The 19566-nt window shown below is 43.8% G+C and overlaps 2 protein-coding genes across 11 annotated transcripts in view; both read left to right on the forward strand.

The window, feature by feature from the left end:
• The first annotated feature begins 4868 nt into the window (after nt 1-4868).
• LOC114788475 (ubiquitin carboxyl-terminal hydrolase isozyme L1-like) lies at nt 4869-7962 on the forward strand. The gene is made up of 9 exons (XM_028977095.1): nt 4869-4996; nt 5137-5148; nt 5543-5671; nt 5931-6066; nt 6187-6272; nt 6768-6815; nt 6916-6985; nt 7217-7275; nt 7381-7962. Exons 1-9 carry the CDS (start codon nt 4964-4966, stop codon nt 7462-7464), a joined length of 657 nt encoding a protein of 218 aa, XP_028832928.1. The 5' UTR covers nt 4869-4963; the 3' UTR covers nt 7465-7962.
• Nucleotides 7963-8224: 262 nt separating this feature from the next.
• LOC114788017 (LIM and calponin homology domains-containing protein 1-like) overlaps nt 8225-19566 on the forward strand; it is a 37183-nt gene continuing 25841 nt past the window's right edge. For 6 of the 10 annotated variants that reach the window (XM_028976098.1, XM_028976099.1, XM_028976103.1 and 3 more), the window contains exon 1: nt 8226-8664. In XM_028976098.1, coding sequence (XP_028831931.1) covers nt 8560-8664 — 105 coding nt within the window. In that variant the 5' untranslated portion in view covers nt 8226-8559. Of the gene's footprint in view, nt 8665-19566 lie in introns of all 10 variants that reach the window. The other 4 variants (XM_028976101.1, XM_028976105.1, XM_028976108.1 and 1 more) reach the window with 2 other exon arrangements.

The following is a 19566-nucleotide window of genomic DNA, read 5'->3' on the forward strand; positions in this document are numbered from 1 at the left end:
TCTGCCCCGCCTCCTCCACTGATGCTACTGCTGGAGTTCCGAGGACGTAGCCCTGTGCCCAATCAGGGCCCTGTAATAAGGTGCCGTGCAACAACAACAACATCAACAACATTTATTTCTTATATAGCCTATAATCGCATGCAGTATGTCTCAATGGGCTTTGGCATGCCCTACAGTTTGTTTTCTTATAATAAATGTTGCTTTTAAAGACTTTGAATAATGAACACACTATATTCCAATAGAACTAATTGTTGCTAATAAAATTCCTTTCTACATGTTTGCGGATATTACATCATTATCAGACATTTCCAGTTACCAGAGTCACTTACAAAACTAACAATGTCTGGATGGTTTTGAACTATTTGACTTTTTTTCCAACAATTGTTTTCCACATAAAATTAGGACCCTAAACTTTTGAACAGTGTGTATACAGTAGTGTATATTTATGTATACAGTAGTGTATATTTATGTAATTTCTTAAACAATGTGAGAATTTTCAGAAATGTCTGTGGAATTTGTTAACAGTTATATACGTTTTACATGGTTCTTTATTATTGAACTTCTGATACTGTAAAGCACTTTTATTTTATATTTGCTATTCTTTTTCACGAAGTATTATTCTTGTGTTTCTCTAGGTCATCATCCAGTGCGAAGGCCAGTTCAAGCCCAGTGTCAACAAGGTAAATAAGTGCATTGAAGTGCTAATTGACAAGCAGTTCATCAAGCGTAGATTCAGCAGATTAGTACATAACCACGTAGACTGCAGCACTGAACTTGATTGTGTGTATTCTTACTACACAGTTTTTGCATATGTATTCTGTTAATGACATTTATTTGTGCCAGTTAATAAGTCCTTGTTTCCAGTATGTCCCGCCTCTGCACTTCCTTCCCCCCGTGGCACCGCCCCCTTCTCTCTGATTGCAGCAGAACATGGAGAAGAGGAACGTTCTTTTCTAAGCACGCGTGTTAAAAGTGTAGGTAGGCAGTAGGATTCCTAGAATCAGGTCTCCTGTGTGGAATGAGTGTTCAAGCCACTGACAGCAGCCATCCACTGACACACACACACACACACACACACACACACACACACACACACTCAAAAACACAGAGTTGCATTCCACACATACATAAAGACCTATGTATTAATTGCCTAGAAGTAGTGTGTTTTGGTGTTTGTTCTCTATTTTGGCATGTGTCTGTGTTTGGATTAGTTTTGTGTTAATGTTAAATCTATGTTAAATGTTAACCTGGCTAGTGCTTTTTATTTTAATAAACATTGTTTTTTTTTCTGTCCAAAAAGTGTTTCCATCCGGCAGAATTATTTAGCTTTACATAACCTCATATAATTTAAAATTATAGATTGTTTTTATTTATTTTTTGTAACCTTTCCTTGTACATCATTTTCACTGGTGCCAGGAGCCCAATTTGAACATAAAGGCATAAAGAGATCACCAAATTTGTTTATTTGAGTATTAAAGTCACTGACTAGAATAAGCTTGTAATTGTCTACCATTGTTTTGTCTACCATCATCTAGAAAAGCAGAGTATGGACCTAATGGTCTGTAGATACCAGCACCAATCTTCATAATCATATGAGTTTGATCATATGCAAACTCATGTGGCTGCGTAACAGTGATACCACTAGGGTGGTAGTAGCCTAGTGGGTAACACACTCGCCTATGAACCAGAAGACCCGGGTTCAAATCCCGCTTACTACCATTGTGTCCCTGAGCAAGACACTTAACCCTAAGTTGCTCCAGGGAGACTGTCCCTGTAACTACTGATTGTAAGTCGCTCTGGATAAGGGCGTCTGATAAATGCTGTAAATGTAAATGTAATGTAAATGATATCAGAATCATTAATGGCTGCCAGTCCACAACCAATGCATGGGTTTTATAACAGTAATTAATTAATTCAGTTTACTGAAAAGGAGATCTGATATTTAAAAAAAAAAAGTTTTACAAAGCCACTGCTGGAAGATTCTGTAGTTTGGAGAGTTCAGGGTCTCTTTGTGGGCTTACTAGGTGATCAGCAGGAAGTTGGATAAGCCGCTCTGCATGCTGCCTGGAATGCACTCTTGTGTGTCAGTAAAAAGTATATATGTCAAATTACCTGAAATGACAGCACCCTCCCAGGTGGATGGATCTTAATTGTCAGTGCTACCATATACATAGTATACAGCATATGGTTCCCTTATAAAGATATCCAAATATATTCACAAGATTTATACAACTGGAAGTTACAAATAAATAAAAACAAACCCAATTTTAGACAACACACACTGCACAATTACAGTAAAGGGAGATATGTGCAGGTGGTATTTGAATAACAGGTTTCAAGTTTTGGTCAGGATAAGACAAAGACATGTGCAAGTGTGCAAATATGTTTGAAAGAATGTCTGGAAAAGTGTTTATGTTTATCCATCCTTTGGTGGCAATGAGTTGAGGACTCTGACTGCTTGGGGGGAAAAGCTCTTGCAGTGTCTGAGGTATCGTCCCCACACACAGCTCACTGGGTGCCTGTCATGCCTGCCCACTGCTCACTGAGGGTGATGGGTTAAATGCAGAGGAAACATTTTGTTGTACACCGTGTGCTGTGCTGCAGTGTTTGACAATGACAGTCACTTCACTTTTATTGATTCTAATAGACAGTACCTTGGGTGATCAATATACCTGCCATCAGGCTTCACCTGGCAAGTCCAGGGACAATAAGGCATGACACAAGCACACCTTCTATTCTTTTCAGTAAAGCCAAGCATTCTTCAGCCATGGCCAATTGTATAGGACAAATCACACAGCTATCCCACAGCAGGCCTTTATACCATTCTAGATGTACCAGCACACATCACCAACCCATCAACCAAACTAGCAATCAGCCAAACAGTGCATGCTCCCAATAACCTCCTTGTTCAGTTAGGTAGGCGTGCACATGCAAATTAACCTGCCCTATTCTGATTCAATTAAATATCCATGTCCAGTGGCGGCTAAACATGATTAAATTTATTTCATGCTTTCAGTCAATGTGAGAGAATCTAGTATTCAGCATTCTTGATAAACCACTGAAATGTACGTAACTAAATCATGTTTACAAAAGAAACATATATTGTGTTCATTTAAAAATTCAATTTAAATTTTTTTGTATTACATGTAGAACCATGTAGTTTTGTCCTTGCCTTTTTTGCTAAACATATAGTAAACCATGCAACAAATAATATACAGTGAATTATTTAAATAAAGACCACTAAATTCTCCTTAAACTCTTCCTTATCAAAACTTTTCTGTGGCTTATTGATACTAATTGTTTGGGAAAGCAAATTGCCTTCTATCTGTGAGTTTTGTAGATTTCATTTGTAGATTTTCACTACTGTACCCTGGTTCCAGATTCATCCTCTTTCACTCAATGGTCTCAGCCAATTAGCTGTGGTTTTATTGAAGAAAATAGAGAGAAGTCCAAAATATGACAACTATCACAACACCACAAGCAGACTGGTGATTAGAAGACCAACAAAATGTCCTACACACTGGTCTCCAGGCTCCGTTCATAGTAGTCCTTCATGGTATGGGTGAAATGCAGGTATAATGTGCTGTGGTGGATGTGGTGGCCTAGTTTGGGGCAGTGGTGGCCTAGTGGTTAAGGAAGTGGTCTGCCAAGGTGCCACTGAGGTTCCACTGAGCAAAGCACCGTCCCCACACACTGCTCCACCGGGCCTGTCATGGCTGCCCACTGCTCACTAAGGGTGATGGTTAAAAGCAGAGGACACATTTTGTTGTATCACTTTCACTTTGAAATCTCAACCAATTTTTCTTAAATGTTCTTCGTCTGCCTCCAGACTCTTCACTCTCCTGGTCAGTTCCGTGTCAGGCTCTCTGCTGTCGGATCAGCAGTCACACCAGCAGCAGGGTCAAAACGAGGAGACCGAGGAATAGTCCCATTATAGCCCCACTCCACTGGCACAGGCATGGCTGTGGAGCCTTTAAGAGCCTTTCTGTGGTGATGACATCAGCATAATAAAGGAATTCATAGCAGTATTTAATCAGAAAGACAATCTTGGACTCCATCAACCCTTCTGATGTCCTTTGTAATCTTTCACTCTTCACTTTTTCCTTGAAGCCCAAGCCTTGAATGGCAAGAGGTTAAACCGTAGCCTTTAAACGGCTGTGAGAAAGAAAAAAATATATATATTTGAAGATGTAGATTCCTTCAGAATTGAAGATTCTTCGTCCTCTCTACCAGGGCCCCTCATGCATCATGCTCATACTCCTCTCCAGTCAATGCAATTCAAACAATTAAATCCCATCTATGTGTAAACTGTCCATTCTGGTTTTTGCAAGTAAAATGCACCACACGTATACATTCAAACGTACAAAGCTTACAAATTAATCGACTGAATGCGAAATCATAGATGCAGATTATTCCGGTATGTACAGTAGGTTTGAACTGCACTCAGTTTATGGATGTCAGGATGTGCATCTGATCTTATGGTAAGAGTAGCAGCAGTTACAGCTGTTATATAATACCATGTGATCGAACAAACATTAAAATAGGTTTAATACGCCAGCCACTTTTATTATTCGTGTTTAAGCGGGTTTCTCTGTCCCCTTCTGGCAGCAAGTCTCCTTTAAACCACCGCGTTTCTAGCAGCTTCTGTGAAAGTCATACGACCGCGGACTGTGCGATTATTTCCGCGGGTCGTCGCACCAAAATACGACCTCCGCTCAGCCGAAGACCGCACACGGGACGCAAACATTTTTTTTTTATCGGCGCGGCCATAAATCCCGTCTCGCTCGCCGGGACGCGTTTTAGTGGCCGCGGCGGCCGCGTTAGTGACGCGCACCCCCCTCTCGGCCGAGCGAATGGGACAGGACCGCCGGTATATGAGCGGCGCGCCGCCGGCGCTCGCGTCACGTTGGTCTTTTTTTTGGCGGTTTTACTGTGAGGTCTGGTGGGCGACGAAAGGCGCGCAATGGCGTGGAATGCGATGGAAATCAACCCCGAGGTTTGTTTGGGTTTTGTATGTGTGTGTGTGTGTACTGCAAGGTCCGCTGCACGTGTGCGGGTTTTTCTTTTTTTAAAAATCCGTAGCGTTAGTACGCATGCTAACTTTGAATGTGTCCCTCTCGTGGTTTTGTCCCGCAGATGCTGAACAAGGTGGGAGTCCTGCGGCTTCGGTCGTCCTCCGTTCTTTTGTTCGATCTTTAAATGGTGGTGAGGTACTTCGACGAAGTTCTTACGAGACGAGGGTGCGGTCAGACGTGGCGGCTGCTAAAAATGTCGCTTTTATCCCAATGCGTGTGTTTTATTTTTGATTTCTGTATAAAGATGTATAAAATTGGAATCAGACTGGAGCGTGAGACTCCGCCGTCTGAGAAATTTCCAGAAGGATTCTCTCGTCTCGTTCTAGGCCTTAGCGTGAAAACTGCACCGTCTGATGCCGGCTGCTGATTTTAAAACGTGAAACGTGCCACGATTCGATGTTTGAATTGGCGCCAAGTTAGCAAAGCTGCCCGTCTTCTCGGCCACATGGCCGCTGTCCGTCCCACAGGTGCTGGAAAAGATGGGCGTGGGGTCCGGCTGGCGCTTCGTGGACGTGCTGGGCCTGGAGACGGAGCCATTGTCGTCTGTGCCCAAGCCCGCCTGCGCCATGATGCTGCTCTTTCCGCTAACGCAACAGGTAAAAGGGCGCTGGCGGCCGCAGGAGGACCCAGTAGGGGGTGCGCTGGGGAGGAGGGGAGGGATGCTCGCCGTCAGGACGCCACAGAATGGCGGGGCGGTGGCCTCGGCTGAACCAAGGGGTTCTCTGAGCGTTCGTTTTAGGTTTTTAATTTTTCATTCCTAGGCAGTCATTGTTCTACTGGTACGTTTGGACTCCAGACGCCGTGCTGTTTCTGATCGAAAATTCTTTTGTTTGTTCCATCTCCGAAACACAAAAGCATGAAGCTTTCAGAGAGAAGCAAGCAGTGGACCCAGACACTAAGGCTTACTTCCTGAAGCAGACTATAACAAACTCCTGCGGGACTGTGGGCGTAGTGCATGCTGTGGCCAACAACCAGGACAAAATTGAGTTTGGTCAGTTGAGCGAAGATGATACTCCGGCATTTCGTATCCCATAAATTTGATGTGAATCAGCAAAAAGACTTGTCTGCTTTTACCATTGTGACCTAAATCTAGATTTTTCTCCACGGGTAGGCAGTGGTTCTGTACTGAAAGCCTTTCTGGATGCCACAGCTGATATGTCACCTGCTGACCGTGCCAAACAACTGGAGAGCAACAAGGTTTTTCTTCCTTTTTAATTATTTTTTTAAATTCTCTGGTTTAATCAAACAAATGTGATCTGCATCATGCCTCCTCTTGTTGTACGTGAGGTTGTTTAACCACTTTTCACCTATGACTCTTGTGCATTGAGAACCCTAAGGCGCTTCGCCGACCGAGCCAGTTACTGGTGCAATGGTGCAAAGTTTAATCCAGCCATCTTTTCTTTCTCGAAGTGGCAATCACAAGTCTGGGCAGAGATGTCAATGCACAGCTAGGATTCTCACACACACACACACACACACACACACACACACACACACACAGAATGGTAGTGGTGATGTAACTTCTTATTAGCGTGTTTTTCTTTCTTGAGTGTTTTTAGTTGATCTTGTAGTTCTCGTAGTTTCCAGTAGATGGCGGTAAAATACCTTACTTAACCCTGAGACATCCTTCCCCCATTTTAGACTTTTTATGTTTTGATTGTGCAAATGACAATGCATCTGATTTTTTCCCAGCTTATCCATGGAATCCATGATGAGGTGGCTGCGGCAGGACAGTGCTCCGTAAGACTTCGCTCAGATGCCTTCCCTGAGTTTTAAATGGGTTAACCAAGCTAACCAGGCTATTTACTTTATTTATTTATTTATTTATTTTTTCCCTTAGGTAGCTGAAGACAAAGTGAATTTCCATTTCATCACTTTTGTCAGTGATAATGGCCAGCTTTATGAACTTGGTAAGCGTTGTGCTTTTAATGCATGTAATGGCCTTGGACTATGAGACATGACTACTTAGACTCCATTACCTTCTCATTACTTAACTAATGGGTATTAGTTCCTGATTTTATTACATGTGGCTTTCAATGCTTTACACATTGCCAGTAAACTTAAGTAGAAAATTCTTTTGGGATTTCACAAAGAAATACTAAAACTTTGTGTTTTTTTTTTTTTTTTTTTTTTTTAAACAGATGGTAGAATGGAGGGACCAGTGAACCATGGTGCCACTAGTGATGATACGTTCATCATGGTAAAGCTCACTACCAGTCTAGTTTATTCATGCCCTTCCACCTTTTTTATATTTTCTCTTATCTGAATGTATGTACAATTTGTAATTGAATTATCTCTTTGTCAGGATGCTGCCAAAATATGTAATCAGTTTGTGGCGCGGGAGAAAAACGAGGTCCGTTTCTCTGCAGTTGCGCTGAGCAAGGCTTAAGAAGTGTGTTCACGGATGGACAAAGAGCACATTTTGGCATCAACCCTGCCAGAAGCACTTCAATATAATTTCCCTCAAAGCTTCTTAATCCACCAGTTTGTCTTGTTATCTGGGGTACTGTTTTTGGGTGAGGATTTGTTTCCAATTTCATGGCAGTTGCTGTGATTTGAACGGTTTTAATATGTAGAGATGCTGGATAAAATATGATTGTCAATGATGGCCTTTACTACCCATCCAACTGCCAACCAGTAAATGCTGGGACCCACATGAAACCGTGTGCTTTTCAAAGGTTCAGTTCTTATTTGCACTTTTGTCCTTGAATGTAGCAATTAAACGGTGAGCCGTCAAAACACTAGCCTGCTGTGAGTTGTACGTATGGGCTGGGCGCGGTCCTGCGGGACTGTTCTGTAAAATGCTGCGTGTCGCTGTTCAAGCCTTACACATAGCGAGCACGAGCATCTATCTCCATGTTCCAATAAAGTCACCTTTAAACTTGAATTCATCTTGTCTATATTTCTTTATCTGCCTGTTTTGGTCCTGCAGATGTCGACATTGCAACCATTTGTTTTATTTTTCTGTACACTGCACATACGAACTATACCAAAGTATGAATTGCGCAGTTTTTTTGCATGTAGAAGTGTTAGGATTCTAGAAAATTCTGAGTATTTTAGCCGCCGTCACCACGAGGGCCATTGGGGGTCGCGGCCGTCGGGCGCCCCCTGCCGGCGGCGAGGAGCCTCGCGGCTGGTTGGAGGAGGCGGACGTCGCCTTCGCATTGGCTGCGGCGAGCGGACGGCCTCTCGGCTTTTTAAACTTTATTTTTAGCCGCCAGCGGGGTCCGCGTTGCAGACGCAGTGCGAGGAGGCAGAGGAGGAAAACGTGGGGGACGCGAAGGAGCTCGCTAGTGCTGCGGGGACGAGGACGACGGAGCGAACCCGCCGAGGGTGACGGGACGGAACGTTCTGCAGCCCGATCTGCGAGTAAGGAGGCGCACGGAAGTTCGGACCGAGCGCTTGAATAATTTCTTCGGCCCGTCGAGCCGACACGGGATCGCTTTCATTTGACCTGCGGCACAACACGCTCCGCTGCGACGCCATGGCAAGTCCGGGGACAGACGCCGGGCCGAATCATCAGGGTCGCCGCGACCAGTCCGAACCGAGCCCCGAGCCTGCGTTCCGGGAGGCGCAGAAATGGATCGAGGTGAGTCGCGCTTGGCAGGAACAACCCGAACCCGACTCGTGAATATTGAATTCACCTGTTGGGACGCAGGGGACGCGGCGCGGCGGGTACCGGGTTACGTCTGCAGGCCGGGCCGCTTCGGGAGGCCGACAGGCCGGTTCGCGCCACACACTTCTGTCCCAGAAACGCCCCCTTCCAGCAGCGATCCGGTCATCCCGGTTGCCATGGCGCCCGGAGACAGAGAAGCGGATCTTTGTTTGCCGAGACGCCGCGGACGGACGGGGGGACCGGACCGGAGAGCAGAACCCCGAAACATCCCGAGGAGACCTCGAATGTTCCGCCGCTCACGCCGCGCCGCGTATTGTCGTCTCCCGGGATCGTCCGCACTTCAATTTGCGACACCCCGATAATAATATTGTGACCTATTTTATAGTTTTTTTTTTTTGCCAGCGTCGCTGCTCCACTTTTAGGAAACGGGGCCTTGCAGCGCTGCCGTGGCGTGAAATTAAAATTCTGCCCGGGCTTTTGACCAGTGATGGCCCCTCCGCTTCTTATTGTTCCTGTGTAGTGTTAGGTGGTGGTGGCAGAGATAACCCTCCAGAGATTTGGAGTCTGACCGCATTAGAAAGCAAAGAAACACCCCACGTTATTCCTAAAAGCGCTGGCATACTCGGCCCTGCAGCCCCCCTTTTTTTTCCGAAGGACTGTCAGCCACCCAAAATTCCTGCTGCTTACAATCAGCAAGGAGGCTTTTGTTGGGGAGAAACTGAGGAGAGCGCTTCACCCCCCTGCAAGGCTGTGGTCATTTTGTGATTTTAAAGCCCAGTTACACTGAAATCAAAATGCATGTATTTTCTCTCATAGGATAATGGCATTCTACGCCTGCCAGAATACGGTCAAAGCTGCTGGTACAAGATACTGGAAACAGTACCCAGCGTATACTGACCTGGAACCCTCCCCAACTAGCTGCACCCGGGACGTGTCTCTCAGGGTCGTTGATGGATACCCACCCTCAAAACCTCCTGCCCAGGCCCCCCCCCATCGACATAAATAGGCCATAGTGGTGATATCTTCTATTTAATCTTCCCCGAGGAAATCTGAAGTTGGCAAGAAGGAACCCACTTTGCAGAATTAACCCACAGCAGCGCTGAGTTTCCTACTCTGCCTAGTTATATAACGTTTACTTTGTGACACGCTACTTCGCAAAGAAAGAATTTAGATATGTAATCGCTGTGGAAGGAAGCACGTGGCTCATTCTTTAAATCCCATAACCACACTGACCAGTGTCATTCTCCAAATTTCAACCCTGCGCTTCTTCTCGCGTAGTATCGCAGTGATCTGAGTGTTCCTCGACTACTTAAATTCAAATCCACGCCACTGCTTAATAATTTAGCTTTTTATTATTTTACTAGGAGCCAAGTCCTGGGTGTGACTAAAAGTATTTATAGATCATCTGCTTCTCGCTGTCCTGAGAATAGCATTAAAAGCATTTCAACCGCGGGAAGAACTTACTGACTCTTCTTCTCTGCGGACCTTAGATCAGTTTTCATTGAAACATCTCAGAAGAACACAAGAACTCTTAAACTCCTCTCAGTGATCTGATTTTGTGAGTGAAATAACATACAGGCCTAGACAGGGAAGGCAACATGATATTGTATTATTCTATATAAAGATGAATGGCATTAATATGAGAAGTTGTGAGTATGTGTGTGTGTGTTTTTCTCTCTTTTTTTGTACCTGACCGTTTTTCTTGTGCGGTAATGACTGGACGCAGACCAGATGGTGACCGTAGAGGACAATGGTGGATCCCAAAATCCCAGTATCTTCGGCACAGCAGACCGCATTCTTGTGCGTTTGCACGTGTATCCGGTGAGCGTGTAGGATGTCATGAAAACAGGATGCGTGGAAAACAGAAGATGGGAAAAGCGACTGTGCTGCTTTGTTCTGCGCTGCCCTTTGGAGTCGCATAGCGATGAGAAGTGTTCAGACAGCTGGAATATTCTAAAGCATCTTAAAATTTCTCCAGTCTTGTCCCTTTGCTGCTTTTAAGGAGTGGCCATCTTGGTTATTAGGGATCGTAGTCATGTGGAGCTGTGGCAGCGTTGTGGTGAGTGTGGAGTGTTATCTGTCAGGTGGGGGCAGGGGCTCTCGAAAACACCTTCCCTGTATTAAGTGACAACAGTCGCCAGTCATCCTCATCGCTGCATTGACAGGCACGGGCAGCCTATCAGGTTACAGGAAGACCAACAGCCGTTTTTCATTGGCCTATCACATTATCACATTACACAGGCTCAGTTGCACCGGTGGGGCCGAGAGGAATTTCCTCCACGTAGACAGGACAGTGCTACACTCCTCATGAGAAAAACAATAGGCCCATGCAAAGTGCATTGTCTGAAGAGAACGCATGGAAAGCCTTGAGTGCTAGAGATGGCAAAGGTCATTTGGAGAGCACTGTCAAGGGGACTGACAGAGCTCTCATGCTGTGACACGAATGCCACAGCAATCCAACAAACTGATGTGCTATCAAGATCATCTGTGGAAAAAAAAGCTGCATGTTTCTGGTCAGGGTATTTATTAAAGACACTTTTTGAGAAATGGTGGTTCATACGATTCAGTCAAGGTCATTAATGGAAGTGAATCACTATGATCTCTCTGAGAGGAGGTTAGTGGAGGCTAGCAGTTGTTGTACCTGCTCTATTTATAGGTGAATGTTGAATGCAAGTTCTGAATGCCCAGTACGTTGCTTGGTTTTTCAAGTCTATGCATTTTCAGTGCTATATGAAAAAACAGACATTATACAGACACAATATCTCATAATAACTTTTCTATCTTCAATTCTTCATTTTATTAACATAAAGTACAGCGTCTGTCTGCAGATATGGTAGATCTGCAGGGAAAATGTGGAAAATCCGCCCATTTCCGATAATCAACAGAAGAATGTGAACTGTGTTTTATAAAGCGAAGGTCAGCTCACATTTATAAATGATATCTGATAATGATTATCAGATATTCTTGGGTAACTTTGGCAACCTGTTCATTAAGGCCAATTGTGCTGGTGGAGGGTTCTTTCTGGTACGTTGCCCATCTACGCCACCCCAATATCGTCATGACCTTCCCTTCTCTGCCTTCCAGGGGAATGTTGACCCAGAGAGAACATGAAGCAATCAGCACTTCACCCATTTATCTGCCTCTGACTATTGATTCAACTGTAGTTAAATCTCCAGGCTCCATCACCATTGCATCATTCAAAAAGAACTGTGTTGCCATAGATACCAGATGTATGAACATACATACAAATGCATCTTAGTTCTGACTCCAGATCCTGTTCGATGGTTTGTTTCCTGTGCATGCGTGTGAGATCACCAAGCTGGCCACTGTACAGATGGTTGGGGTCAGGGACACTTGGGTCATGTGACTTCACAAGCCAGCTGTCACAGCTGTGCATCCGCAACACACAAGTACACACTCACACACAGATTACATGCTATGATGTTCAGACGGGTATGATGGGTATGTACGCTTCTCTATCCGTCTCCTGCCTGTAGATAATCTTGAGTCAAAGAAGAGTCCTGTGTCCTTAGAGGTAGAACAGAAAGCGAACACTGATTCTAGGTCAGGAGTCTTTCTCATGCCAAGAGGTTCATTTACTCCACCAACTGACCATAATATCTACAGTTTATTTTTTAAAGAACACTCTTGCAGGTAGGGCCAAGGGTGGAGAAGTTTCATTGGAACTGAAATGTGGAGACCATCTTAAGACCATCTGGTCAGAGAACAAAACTTTCTCCTGGAACATTTGGTTGTCTGGACACATTTCAGCACCGATTCACGTTTGAGCCTCCTGAACTTAAACAGATCTTGTTTCCCCTGTGTATTTTATGACTAGTGAGATGTGCATCACTTGGAAATGGAGAAAAAGTATTTATTTTGTAAGTTGGAAAGATTCGTTTTAGGCTCTCTGTTACCTTTTCCTCTCCAAAAAGGCATGCATGTCAGCTTGATTATTAACCAGCAATTTTTTGTGGCAAAAAACAAACTGAATATCTGAACAAGTTGAGGTAGGATTTTACAATAGACTGAATCCTTTGCTGAAGAAATCATTGTGAAGCCTCTGTGTTACACCTCCATATCCATTTTTAACCCAGGCTTAGCTCTGTGATGGAAAGTTGCACTAAGCACATTGCCTCTTACCTTCATTGACACTTCTTACTCAGGCAAATGTCCAGTAGTGAGGTTTATGCTCAGTTCAGTTGCAGGTAATCACACCCTGGTCATTGTGTATGTGTGTTGCATGGTTTAGCATTTGTAACACGCCATGTGGTTTATGTCTGCAATATAATACAATATAATACAATAGTATTGCAGCAACTTGAATCAACAATCCTAATCGGTGCTAATAGGATAGCCACTTAGCCTACAGAATAAGGTTTTATGAGATATTTTGCCGGTGGTGGGGTGTATGTTGCTCGACTGCACCGTTGGCATGCAGGAGAGGCGTGAAAGAAGCATAGATTCACATTGAGACCTTCTGTCCAGACTGCATTCAATGTCAAACACACACAAGTGCCACCTTCCATTTTGCACATGTCTGTGTTTTGAAAATCTTTTCTTGTGCCCGATGAAAAAAGATTTTCCATTAATAGCCTGTGTCTAAGCAACCAGGGAGCCCAACGCATATGTTTCAGAAGATGTGCAGTTTGTTTTTTCCCTAGAGTCTTAGTCGTTTGTGTGTGGGTCACGTATTGAGGTAGGTTCAGGCATGGAAGATTATTGTAAATAGTTACCTACACATTTACAATGCATTTGTTACATTCATTGGTGAGTGAGTGAAAAAACTTAATCGCCTTCACCTCATATTAAAAATGTACAGAATTAAAGTGAGATGCCAGTGCAAAAAAGAAACAGAGACAAAGGGTCGGTATTTGTCTGTTTACATGATGCTTCTTTTGAGATATTCTAGAATTTCTAAGTTCTAATTGCTTTGCATTGTCTTTCTGGTCTCTGTGTTCTACATTAGTTTATGTTACCGCTTTGAATTCTAGGCTTTGCTGGGATTCCTCCCATCTGAGCATGTGTGTCAAGTCTATTCTTAGTGCCTCACTGCAGCTGCTGTTCGGTTTTGTATTTCACAACTGTGCATCGATCACTTTTCAGTCCTGCGTCAGTTTTGCTGCACTTTTCATTTCAAATTGAGTCAGAACTTCATGGCATCCTATTGGTTTCTGCATAAAAAGGTGCAACAATTGATCGTAATAATTGATTTTTGCCCTGTTTAAATGGCCATTCATTGAGTGGATCGAGTCCTTATTGTTTCCACAGACCATCTTTGTCCAGTTGCATGTTAAGTTCTGGTTCTCCCCTGTTGTGCTTCACTCCTTTATATTACTCTGTCTACGGGTATGTAAAAGAGAGCCGCATGGCGGTTCTTCTTCCTTTTGCCCGCTCTGCTCATTAAGGAGATTACCTTGCACCGCGTGTGTCTCAGCGAGGGAGGAACACAGAGATACTGCAGCTGAGTGCCTTCTCCCCGGCCCGTGCGCGAGGATAGCTGGCTGAAGGCTGCGCTCCGTTTAGAGATGTGGGTTTTTATGGGGGCTCAGTGTCATTTCTCAAAAGGAGAAGGATTGCAGGGCGTTAGCAGTGTGTGTGACAGGTATGGGAGATGACATTTTTTTGAATGACATGAATATTTTCATATTCATTTTGACCCATAGAAGGTTGTTGTGTGTAGGGATTTTTTGAAGTGTGCTGAAACAACACAACCCCACTGATGATTGGGGATGGATCTACTGCCCTCATTTTCTCTGCCTGCGTACGCCTGTCTCCCTCAGGCTGCGTCTGTCTCTCTGTGTCAGCATTGACGAGTCTAAAGGAAATGAAAGAGTTCCCATTCGTCAAACTCACAGATATGCATATGAGAAAAACAGCATGGAGTTCTGCTGTTGGGCCACCACATGGAGGCAGAACAAATGAGAGTTGGCACAGGAAAACAAAAGCACTGGTTTCAAGCTGTCTCGGAGGGGTAATAATGTCTTTCCACTGGTGTGTGCGAGATGTCTTGCCCTTGTGAAACATCAGCATGTTTCTCTGTTGCGTCCTGGCAACCATTAGTTCTCACTCCAAGAGAGTAAAATAGGGCCAAATATTTCAAGTTTGGAGCTAAAAGTAATAGCACTTTCATGTGCATTAGAACAATGTTCAAATTGGTGCTGATGCAAAGGTTCATATTTTTGATGTTTCGTTTATTTTCGTTCAATCTGTATGACTGCTTCATGTGGAGTGTGTGGGCGGAGTGCAGTGCACATGGATTTGTTCCACCATCCAGTTCCAGATTCCTGGCTGGGGAAGGTTTCCTCAGCCCCTCAATTGTCTCCATTGCTCTCAGGGTTGGCAGAGAGCCTGTTGTAGGTGCTAGACGCACGGCTGAAACGTAGCCACACTTTGTAAACGCCAGCTTCCTTTTAATCCCATTACGGGGGGGGGGCTGGTGTGAAGTTATCATTTACCAGAGTCACACTGCAGAACTGCGATTTTTCTTTCTCTTTACCCTGTAAGGACTTCTCTGTTTTAGGGATAAGTTGGCGTGAAATGGACCCAATTGGGGTGGGAGAATTCTCAAACGGCTCAGACTAAGCTCACACACACCCATATACACAGCATGTGAACTCACACTGCAGAAAGTCTGTCATCTTGTGGAGGTTTGACAGATATTCAAAACCACACCGTGTAAAAGAGCAGGAGAGAATGAGGGGCAGTTTTTTCTTTTTACAGTGCCAGGCCTGTTTGTCTTGGTTCTGAACATGCGGAATTCATGATTTGTGTCTCCCACCAGTTTACTACCAATACATAATCACTTCTTCAGAGTCTACATAATCCTGATCACACATGAAATATGCTCTGAGGCCATGCTTTCCCCACCACTGCACATGAGCACACCCCTACACCCCATCAGGGTGAATACAACTATCTTTATCAATGCTTAGGGGATTAGCAGGCAAGAATAATTGCGTATGCCTGGCCTGCTATTTCTGGCAATTTTTAGGTCTGGGCCATGCAGATGATGTTCGAGAGAGACTGGACCAGATGCATAGACAGACAGGCTGCTACCAGGACTGGTGTTTCGGATGATTGATAGAGGGGCATTACCATCTGAAGGCCAAAGCATCTTGATCCATATTCTCCATAGCTTTTTATTGAGAACCTCATGTCAAACTGCTTTTGTTGTGGTGTGTTATTTGACTCTTTCACTTTTATCCTGAATCAGTCATTACCCTCGTTTAACGGAGAAATACACTTACATACTGTTTTACATTGCTTAATGTTTCATATGATTATCAGTGCATGCTTTTCATATTCAAAGGATCAGACATTTGCAGTACAATCAGCTTTGCACAGTGAGTCAGGAAGCTCAGTCTTTGCCATTTGTAACACGAGCGCATCTGAGCATGTGCAAAAGAGACTCACTTCCTTCTGCAGTCCCCCGTCTCAGTGCCAGAGTGTCTGGGATCTGATCTGTGTTAAGCAGGGAATGCTGATCAGGTTATGTAATAAGGGCACAGACACTTTCACTGTAACTCTCGCACATTTATTCAATTGAAGTTTTTGCACGGGGATGCACAAGTGATTAAAGAAAGTGTGTGTGTGATTGCGTTGGGTAATTGTTAGTGTTAAGGCAGGAGTTGGATTGTCATCAACAGGTGTGTGTGTGTGTGTGCCTGTGTGTGCCTGCCGTCATGGAAACCATGGTTTTATTTGGTACTTCCTGTCTTTTTTTCAATTTGGTGCTGTCAGTCACCATGTCTGTCCGTCTGTCTGTCCCTATATCATTTTCTGTTTTGTGCCCAAATTAGTTTGTGTGTGTGTGTGTGTCAATCTGAAGTTATTATTTTGGGAGTGTGTGGTTGGTATCAACTCTGGAAATGGATCTGCTTTTTCATGCTGGGACCAGCTGCTGTGGTATGAACGCAGGAGAAGGGAGGTGTAGTGCATTATACTGGGAAGCCATTCAGCTATTTCTGGCCTAACCTCCAGCAGGTCTTAACTCCAGCTTAACCTTAAAAATCATGCATGTATGTGTGTGTATAGAAGTGAGTGTAAGACACATGTCCCCACACTAGTCTATGATTCAGCCATGTGTCTGCCAGTTTGTGGGGGGAGGCTGCGTAAAGACAGACACGGACAACTGCGTTGTGGTTCAAGAATGGAGTGGATGGTGTTCGGTGCTCATATATTCCAGTACAGAATGGTGAAGCGGAACTTGTGAGGAGGTCCAGGATGTTCTCCAGTGTGCATGCTGTTTGGTTTCGAACCACATTCCCCGGCCTGGTTAGGGTGTCTTTGCTAAACCAAGTTCTAAACTCATTAAATGCACATAAAGATGGACGAGGCAGGAATGTTTATGACACTCACAAGTATTATTAGTAAATTGAAATGGACATGGCCATGCACAAACCAATGGTCTGTAAATGATTCAGGAGATCTTATTTTCGAATTTCACATTTCTTATTAAATTATTACTCAATTAATTTGAGTAAGAATTGATAGAATACTGAATCATTTTATATTTTAATTTCTTTAACCCTGTCAAATGTATTCAATAGGTATGCGCTGTGGAACAATAACCTGCAGTGAAATCAAGAACCTTTTCCATGTACCTTATCCAATGCACATGTCTTCCAAACTAGGTTAAAACGAAACCCTTTATGTGGTTTAAAATTACGACAGGCCAATTTTATTTAAACTGGGTCTTTAAAGTCCAATCAGCCATGAGCCAATGATTAGTCACTTTTCTTCTTGTTTCTTGCTTAATAACGGTCAGAGTCCACAATTGTTTGTTTGATTTCATCTTATAAGACCATTGAAAATAAATAGGCTTTGTGTTTTAAGACTCTTACAAGGCAGGAAGTGTGTGATTGATTTATACTGTAGCCCCTGGACATGTCCGTGAATGAGGTGTTGTTTAGGGCTCTAGATTTGCTTCCTGTTTTAGAGTAACATCCTGACCTTTCCACCTATGGGTCAAGGATTGCAGATCCTTCCAAACGTGTCACTTACTTCATACAACAATACCACAGGTCACTTCAGGTTTGGGCTGAATGTTTTAGAAGCTGTGTGGTCTTAAAAGAAATGGGTTCGTACTGTTCCGGTGACAGGGTATGAGGAGGAGATCTGAGGAGATCTGACAGATCTGAGGACATGAGGAGATCTGTCATTTTCACTTACACAAAAAATTGCTGTTAATTTTACCAGTATTGTAGGTTAAAAAAAGTTCTCTCCTATATTCTATTTTGGTTCAGATTTGTGGTCTATAGTGTGTGTGAACTTCCCAGATTTGTCAAACATGCCAGTGAACTGTAGTTACATTGCACACAGATTCAGCACAGTCCTAGCTTAACTCTCTAAAGAGTGGATGGATTGGACTAGTTCTTACTTGGTGTCACTCCAGGTCTGGTTGGCAGACGTGCATTTCATGACAAAAGAGCTTTGATTGTAGGACAAAATTTTGGATCTCTTGTGTATGTGTGGATCTTAGGGGAGAGGTTGATGGGAATAATTTGGGATCATTCCAAGCGTATGGGAGTTGAATGTTGCGGCAGGACCCCCTGGACCTATCTGAATGGTGCATTTTATGCCTCCCTGTGATTCATCAGCAAGCAAGAACAATCCACGCTAACAGAGAGGGCTTTTTTTTTTTTGCTTTGGGGGGCTGTGGGAGAGAGAAAAGGGGGAGTGCATGCCATGCATTTGTTTAACCCCTTCTCTGGCATGCACACACATACACCCACAAATGCGCTTTATTCTAACTGCAGCCTGAATACAGAAAGAGAGAGAGAGAGAGAGAGAATGTGTGTCTGGATTCAGTTGTACTCAGTTTACAGCTTCCTATAATTTTGTGTCTGGTTTACTAACATTCAACAAAGTTCAGGGAGACCACCTACATTTACAATGCCTTAACCCCACACACACTCACTTAACAGCATTGAGATAAATATGCCCTTCACTCCTTGACCTCCGACCTGCACAGTGCTCAGAATATCACTGTGGCCATGCTCAGTCATGTTGTCTCAGTTGAAATTTATTTATACCCGAAGTCAGGAATTCAAATAGACCCACAACCTTTTATCCCATAACCCAGCAGGCCGTAGGTCATCCGCTGGTGTGGTCTTTGTAAGTGTGGTCAGCGGGTGTTCATGAGAAGAGGCTGTCTGTATGTGCGTAAGTTATGATGTGAGATATTGGCAAGTTTGTTGACAGAAGGGCTTTTTCCTCCAGTGTGAGGAACTTCCTGATAACTGTTATCTTTGGCACAGAGACACACAAACACACACACACAGACACCCCTGGCGATTTATCCCAGTAAGTCGCAGTGCCGCAACTTCAGATGCTCTGCCAAGCTACACTAGCTCTTCCTGGGATAAAGACCAACTTATTCAATACACCTTTATTCCCTTCAAAAATACTGATTATGCATGCCTCAGTACTTAAAAGATTTTATGCGTATTAGTCCATTTCAGCTTCAACCACCGCTCATGGCCACAGAGAGAAAAGAGGCCTTATGTGATCTGATTTCTGCACAGCCAATACATTATTGAAGGTTTCATAATACATGTATGTCACTGACTTGTGACGCCAAGTCCATGTTTTAAAACTGTGATTGCGCTTCCCTTGGCAGCGTAATGACCGCGATTGTATTAATGGCATTAAGTATTAAGTGTCCTGAATTATCTGGATTATAGGATGATGTTATAAGGAGGCTGTGATCCATGCAGCGAAAACCAACCTCACACACATATTAACACAAATACAAATCTAACATTTGTCACTTCATTTATTTATTTATTTGTTTGTTTGTTTTATGGTTTGAATCCGTACCCTTGCTTCGTGTGATTTTGCATGCACTCCCTGTGCGGGTTTCCTCGGGGT

The sequence above is a fragment of the Denticeps clupeoides genome, chromosome 4 (genome assembly GCF_900700375.1).
Source record: "Denticeps clupeoides chromosome 4, fDenClu1.1, whole genome shotgun sequence".
Classification (NCBI taxonomy): domain Eukaryota; kingdom Metazoa; phylum Chordata; class Actinopteri; order Clupeiformes; family Denticipitidae; genus Denticeps; species Denticeps clupeoides.

Bases quoted from the DNA above. Each gene is read 5' to 3' on its own strand.
- LOC114788475 (XM_028977095.1), top strand. From the start codon at position 4,964: ATGGCGTGGAATGCGATGGAAATCAACCCCGAG. The intron at 5,672-5,930 runs GTAAAAGGGCGC...GAAACACAAAAG, and splicing joins TCTTTCCGCTAACGCAACAG to CATGAAGCTTTCAGAGAGAA. The intron at 6,816-6,915 runs GTAAGACTTCGC...TTTTTCCCTTAG, and splicing joins CTGCGGCAGGACAGTGCTCC to GTAGCTGAAGACAAAGTGAA.